The sequence below is a fragment of the Bison bison genome, unplaced genomic scaffold (assembly GCF_000754665.1).
Source record: "Bison bison bison isolate TAMUID 2011002044 unplaced genomic scaffold, Bison_UMD1.0 scf7180017864057, whole genome shotgun sequence".
NCBI lineage: Eukaryota > Metazoa > Chordata > Mammalia > Artiodactyla > Bovidae > Bison > Bison bison.
The window spans coordinates 283,819-291,366 of record NW_011494629.1 but is presented as its reverse complement, the minus strand read 5'-3'; the positions used below and the strand labels follow the sequence as shown (position 1 = coordinate 291,366).

The 7,548-nt window shown below is 39.7% G+C and overlaps 1 protein-coding gene across 6 annotated transcripts in view; it reads right to left on the bottom strand.

Annotated features, from left to right (window-relative positions):
• SYK (spleen tyrosine kinase) overlaps positions 1–7,548 on the bottom strand; it is a 75,621-nt gene that overhangs the window by 15,595 nt on the left and 52,478 nt on the right. For all 6 annotated transcript variants that reach the window (XM_010835950.1, XM_010835945.1, XM_010835947.1 and 3 more), the window contains 3 exons: positions 6,216–6,393; positions 2,278–2,487; positions 1,239–1,428 (listed from right to left, as the gene is read on the bottom strand). In XM_010835950.1, the coding sequence (XP_010834252.1) occupies positions 1,239–1,428; positions 2,278–2,487; positions 6,216–6,393 (578 nt within the window). The remainder of the gene's footprint in view (positions 1–1,238; positions 1,429–2,277; positions 2,488–6,215; positions 6,394–7,548) is intronic.

Sequence of the window (7,548 nt, the reverse complement as noted above, 5' to 3'; positions counted from 1 at the left end):
GGAAATAAATCCTCCTGACCTCTTGGAACCACCCTCATGACACTGTATGGAGCAGAGATGCACCATTTCTACCAAGCCCAGCCCACACTGCAGAACTGTGAGTAAATAAATGCTTGGTGTTGTTTTAATGCAACAAGTTTTGGGACTATTTGTTATCTAAACTTCTCTGTCTCCTCTTTAAGCCCTTGCTTTAGATAGTCTGTATTTTCTTCTTCCTACTTATCATCATGAAGTGCATGTTCCAAAGTGTCTGTAACTTTAAAATCTATTTTTTTCTGGTATGTATGTGTGGTTATTATTTGAAGGTTATTGTTTCCTTTGCTCCATCTCCTAGCAGTCCCATCAAAGGGATCATTTGATGCTTTACACATTCTGTCTCATTTCTGAAGTGGCTTCTCTGGGGCCAGCTTGTCTATGAAGAATGGAGTGAGGAGCTGTGATGGGAGCTCTGCTTCTGCTTCTCAGCCTTTGTGCTGACCCTTCACTGACTAAGATCTGCTATCCATCACCAGCTGCCATACCTGCTGCTGTCTCTCAGAGAAAGCATGGGTGGGTGTATGTGGTCACTTAGGTGTCTTCTCCAGCCACTTTGTGGTGTGGCACTCAGGGAAACTGCACAGCTCTCATCCTGCCATTCACTAGTTAGATCATCAGGATATGTCATCTATTCCTGAGACTTCTGGACATTCCCAGGGTCATGAAGAGTTGAGAATGTGTTCTTGACACCCTTTTCTACTATCTGGTCTCTGTTACATTTTCCAATTGGCCAGGGTAGACTCTACATACACTCTGTGACTGAGTTCATATGAGGATGGGGCTTTTTTTTACTTTTTTCCCTTCTTTTACTTGCTATTAGTTCATTTGAGGATTCATAGAGGAGCTTTGAAAAATCCTACTAGAGTCAACCTGTCCAATACATATTTTCCAAAGTAATTTAACAAATGAATTCTATTCTTGTTTTTTCCAGCTGAATCATCATTAATACCTTGATTCCCCATTATTCTAAGGAACATAGTTTGGAACATACTATTCTGAGTAAATCTCAAGTTGTGACATATTAGACTATTTCCATCTTTTTAACAATAGAATCAAAGCTTAAGAAGAACATTTCTTACACAGTTATTTTTCTATGGGGAAATTGCTTCTGGAAATCTTACCAAAATAAAATAAAGAACCATATATTTGCATTTCAGATTTTTACTACCAGCTGCTCTCAGTGGTGGGTAAGTTGTTCATACCTTGTAGTAGTTTTCATCAGCACGAAGTGCTTTGGAAAGTCCAAAATCACTAATCTTGGCATAATGTTGAGTAACCAGCAAGACATTCCTTGCAGCCAGATCTCTGTGCACAAAATTGCATTCTTCCAAATATTTCATTCCCATAGACACCTGATGAACCAGCTCTATGATGTTTTTATCCTTGACATGCCTGAAAGTCACACATATGTCATTAATGATAGTGAACAGGAGTCCATTTCAGAACAACCAACCATGCTTCTCATACAGAGAGAATATGAACCAACTTATTTCCTATTCTTCTAAAGCAAGAGTCACAAGTGGTGGTGACTGGTATTCAGCTGCTAGAATTTTCAACATGTGCTTTGAATTACATGAAAAGCAGTATAACAGGGTGGTCAGACCTGGCTCATGGAGAACCAGGGTTCAGTTAGAACCCTCTTTCCAATATTGAAATGTAAGAACAGCAACCTTGAAGTACAAACATAGGTGCAAATGGGATAAAGTAATCAGTGGCTATTGTTATGACTTATTCCTCATGACTCTCTATCTCAACCATGGCTGGAGATGAGCATAGCATGATTACTCCATTGATGGTTGCAATGAATTAACAGCAATGGGTATTTTCAAAAATAATTACTTATGGGAATGCAGTAGTGAGCCAGATATGTAAAATATCACTGATTTCCCATATAAAATGTTTATTTAATTGTTTCTTTTAAAAGAGCACATTCTTTCTGCCTGGTAAGGGGAGAATGCTTGCCAAGATAGTCTAGGGCTGACTCTATCACCAGGCCAGTATGACATGAGCAAAGGAGACCACATTGTTGAATTAGAGTTTTTCTTTATACATTAAGAGCTAAAGAACACTTAATCCAAAGACTACAGCTCTCAAACCTCCCCACTCAAGGTCCCTGATTGTGGGCCAACTCTGGGAAGGCACTAGAGGAGACAAGGGTTCTGGAAGAAATCAGGCTATGATGTGCATTGGGTAGACAGGCCCTGCCCCTCACATATGAGCTGCTGAGGCACCTAAGGATACCTGTTCTGTTGTAAATATTTGTTGAGTGGACCAAGTTCTGCCATCTCCATGACCAGCATCCAGGACTCAGCTTCACATATCCCTATCATGCGCACAATGTAAGGGTTGTCAAGCTGCTGCATGACATTGGCTTCTGCTAATAACTCATCCTTAAGAGCAGGGTCATTGGCCTCATTTTTCAGGATTTTCACAGCCACTGTTTTCACAACTCTGCAAAAGAAATCAGAACACATAAGACACTTTTCAAAGTGGCTCACGTATAATTATCTTCCATGAAGCATAATTCCTGTGCTGGAAATGATGATATGGAAATACCTGACACAGAGTGGAAATGTGTCTGTTGTACATGGCTAATTCTTCAATCATGTTCTCTCATTTTGTAGACAGGGAGTAATACCTAATTAGCTGAAAATAATGGGAGAGTGCCGAAGAATATCCCAACCAACCAGAAAGCTGACACACTGTAGAATATTTAAATAACTTTTAAATAAACTTTAAAAACTATGACATGCATGGATTCCAGTAACATCTTGAGATTTATCACATTATTATGTATAATGTATGTAATTGCAACATGCCTTTAATATGTGTTACAATGAATTTCCAGATGCAGAATTAAAAAGCATGCACTGTTGAAGCTTATAATTTACAAAACACTTCTAAAAACTGAGTTTTGTTCATTTCAAGCATGCTTCAAAATGTTTGAAAAAAACTAATTGTTTTCCATTTTTGAATAAAAGCATCATCTAAGTCATGTTTAAAGTCTTGAAAATATCCTGACATAGTGGGGCTTAAATAAATAAATAGCACTTAACTATGTACAGTTTGAAAAACTGCATCTTTTCATGATACAGTTTCCACAAATGCAGGAAGTATAACTCTTTTGTTGAACTTCAAAAGTAGAAAATAAAAACAGAAGTATCAAATAAAATAGGTTAAAAAATATAATAACAGAGTAAGTCTGACATACATTTGGAAAAGAACATATAGCTGCAGTGTAGAACTCAAGAGTATTTACACATTACACACAAGATGCAGTTCCTACACAGATGGAAGTATAGAACTTATCCAGTACCCAAGAAGCCTCTGCATCCTCCTCCTGAGATTGAGGAAATATAATCTTATGCCATCTCTAGATAGCTTATTGTTTTACCTTTCACATTTCAGTCTACCATCCATCTGGAATTAGTTTCACGTATGGTGGGAGGTAAGGGTCAAAATTAACAAGCATAAACCTCTTGATTCTTCCAATGTTTAAGGAAGAAAGAACATCCACAAACTTTTCCAGAAACAAAAAGAGGAAGGGAACTCCCCAACTCATTTTATGAGGTTATCATTAGCCTGATGCCAAAACCGACAAAAAAATTATAGGAAAATAATTTACTGATATCTCCCATGAATGTAGATGCAAAAATGCAAAGGGAAATATTAGAAAATTTAATTTAGTGCTTTATGAGAAGGATATAATGAATATATAATTCATAAGATCAACCCTGGGATTTCTTTGGAAGGAATGATGCTAAAGCTGAAACTCCAGTACTTTGGCCACCTCATGCGAAGTGTTGACTCATTGGAAAAGACTCTGATGCTGGGAGGGATTGGGGGCAGGAGGAGAAGGGGACGACAGAGGATGAGATGGCTGGATGGCATCACTGACTCGATGGCCGTGAGTCTGAGTGAAGTCCGGGAGTTGGTGATGGACAGGGAGGCCTGGCGTGCTGCGATTCATGGGGTCGCAAAGAGTCGGACATGACTCAGCGACTGATCTAATCTGATCTGATCTGATCCAGGAATGCAAGTTGGGTGAAACATCTGAAAATCAATCAGTGTAATTCATCCATAAACACAACAAAGGAGAAAAAGACTATCAGCAGAGGAGAAAAAGTAAACCAAAAATGTAACACACATTTACAATTAAAAACAAATCTCTCAGAAAAGTAGAAATAAAAGGAAACTTCCATAATCTGATAAAGAGCAGCTACGAACCTACTGGTGAAATATTGAAAGTTTTCCCCCTGAAATCAGGAATGAGGAATGTGACCACTAGCACTTTTATTTAACATTGAACCACAGTTTCTAGTTAATACAATAAGGCAAGGAAGAAGTGTAGAAGTATGAGAATTGGACTGGATGAAATCGAACTCTTGTTATTTATAGATGATATATTTCTGGGTCAAACAATACACAAATAAACTACTGGAAATAATGAGTGAAAAATAATAGAAGACTTTAAGAAAAGTTGTTGGACATCAGGGAAACAGACAAAATCATATTCGTGCATTCAAGCAAGGTCAAGGAATAGCAAGTAAAAATTTTAAAATTATACCACATATAAAACCAAAGATACTAAATACCTATGAATGAATCCAGCAACTAAGCTGTGCAAGACTTCTACACAAAAACTAAATAATTTTGCTCAGAGAAATTAAAGACCCAAGTAGACGGAAAGATGAGTCATGCTTGTTGATATGAAGACTCAATACTGTAAAGACATCATTTTGCCCCCAGTTAACCTATATGGCCTTTCCTCTCCCCACATCTCTAGTTGAAATTATGTATCTATGGTCATGTCCATGTCAATCTGTATATTTAATTAAGCAAGGAGTTGAGTATCACAAACAAGCTGAGAAAATTTATACTTTAATACAGGATAATTTGTATTCATTTTATAAAATAATGGACATATATTAATTTATTTAAAAGTAAGCATAGCAGTCATATATCTATATATATATGACTTTATATATCTGTCATATGTCATGTATATATATATACACACACACACACAGACTTGGACATAACTTAGTGACTGAACAACAACATATATATATACATATATAAACACATATGGTGAAAGGCGTATGATTAAAAGCATGTTTCTGTGCCTACTCTTGCTTGTATTTTTGACCCTTTTATCTGCTCAAGAAAAAAACTGTATACAAATTCCTTAAATTTAAAATAGCATCAAACAACCAAACCCAATTATATTCATATCAGTAACTTCCTAGCTTGGACATAGATTTTCAGAGGATTTGTTTCAAAGGACTTTAGAAACCAATTTTACTGAAAATTCCATGACAGATGCCTTCTAAGCACCAAATAAAGTACAAAGAGATTTTTAGTAATCTAGCAATTTTAATTGTTATATACTACATACTAGGGTTTCCAAGGTGGTGTTAGTGGTAAAGAACCCTCCTACCAATGCAGGAGACATAAGAGGCATGGGTTCAATCCTTAGGTTGGGAAGAGCCTCAGGAGAAGGAAATGGCAACCCACTCCAGGATTCTTGCCTGAAGAATCCAATGAACAGGGATGTCTGGCGGGCTACAGTCCATAGGGTTGCAAAGAGTCGGACCCGACTGGAGCACCTTAATACGCACATGCACACACATAATACATACTGTTCTTTGAAATTATAGACTAGAGCCAATAAATAATTATACTAATGATACTTGTCATCAAGAATTTTCTGGCTAAGAGAAATGAGACACAATTTTTAAAAATCAAAGAAAGTAAGTGAAAACACTGTTATCAATGAATGATTGCATCTTAAATAATACATATGTGCATGCATGTGCATATAGAGACCTGAAAATTATAGACACTCAGGTTTGTTAACGGTTGCAGTGTTTGAGTGGTAAAATATGATGTTTTTATTTTCTTATGTTTTCATTGACTCTATTTCTTAATTTGCAATAAAGGACACACAATACATCTAAACTATTACATACACAGTTAATATATATAATGGATGCTTTCATTGTAATTGTACCAGAAATGAACAAAAATTATACAGTCAATCACAAAGGATTTAGCCATGCCACATTACATTTTGTGTCTGGGATTAAAAGAACATGATACATGTATATATGGTAGTTTCTAGAATGTAAGCTCACGTGAGAATAAGTGCAGGGAAATGGTGCAAACTTTTGACTTACTTTTTCATCTGGTAATAGCCCTTCTTCACAGTCCCAAAGTTCCCAGAGCCCAGTTCCTTGTCCTCCAGGGTCAGCAGCTTCCGGTCCAGGTAGACCTCCTTGGGCCGGATCTCCTCGGGGTCTGCATAGGGGCTTTCGTAGACCTCAGTGTCCATGGGCAAGGCTTCTCTCTGAGCTTCTGGAAAGGAGTTAAGAAACTTGCAGCCTGTGAACTGGATCCCGTGTGAAATTGCCGTGTCCCCTGCTCTTGCCTCCTGGGGTCATGCCTTGCCTTTCATGACCTTGTCCCCTGCTCTTGCCTCCTGGGGTCATGCCTTGCCTTTCATGACCTTGTCCCCTGCTCTTGCCTCCTGGGGTCATGCCTTGCCTTTCATGACCTTGTCCCCTGCTCTTGCCTCCTGGGGTCATGCCTTGCCTTTCATGACCTTGTCCCCTGCTCTTGCCTCCTGGGGTCATGCCTTGCCTTTCATGACCTTGTCCCCTGCTCTTGCCTCCTGGGGTCATGCCTTGCCTTTCATGACCTTGTCCCCTGCTCTTGCCTCCTGGGGTCATGCCTTGCCTTTCATGACCTTGTCCCCTGCTCTTGCCTCCTGGGGTCATGCCTTGCCTTTCATGACCTTGTCCCCTGCTCTTGCCTCCTGGGGTCATGCCTTGCCTTTCATGACCTTGGTTATCTTGGGCATTTATAGTGCCTGTGAGCACAGCCTTTCCCAGCGATGGCAAGGTAGGAAAAAGGCCCTCATCTTTGTTGTTCTTGACCCCTGTTCTTGCACTAAAGTACATCAAGAAAGAGTTTTCCTGTCAGCAGCAGAGACAGATGTGCTCAGCCATGTCCAAATCTTTGGGGTCCCATGGATTGTAGTCTGCCAGGCTCCTCTGGAATTTTCCAGGCAAGCATACTGGAGTGGGTTGCCACCCCCTACTTCAGAGGATCCTCCCAACCCAGGGGCTGAGCCTGTATCTCTTGCCTCGCCTGCACTGGCAGGTGGATTCTTTACCATTAGCACTCCTAATGGACTGTGGTGCCTTTAAACTCTGTCTGAAAATCCTGGCCCTCCTTCACTGAGAGGCGGGTTCTACGTCACCTCCCCTCTGTGGCTTCTGTAATCATGTCCACCAATAGAGTACATCAGTAGTGATGCTTGTGATATACTCAGGCCAGGTCCTAAAGGCCATGCACCTTCTGTCTGGGTTGCTGGGACTCTTGAGGCTTCAGACTTCATGCAGTTGTTTAACTGCCCTGGCTCCTTCTATGCTGTGAGAATGCCCCAGCCAGTCCAGGTGGAGAGACCAGATGAAGAGTCTCTGAGGCTCCATATCCTGGAGATGAAAG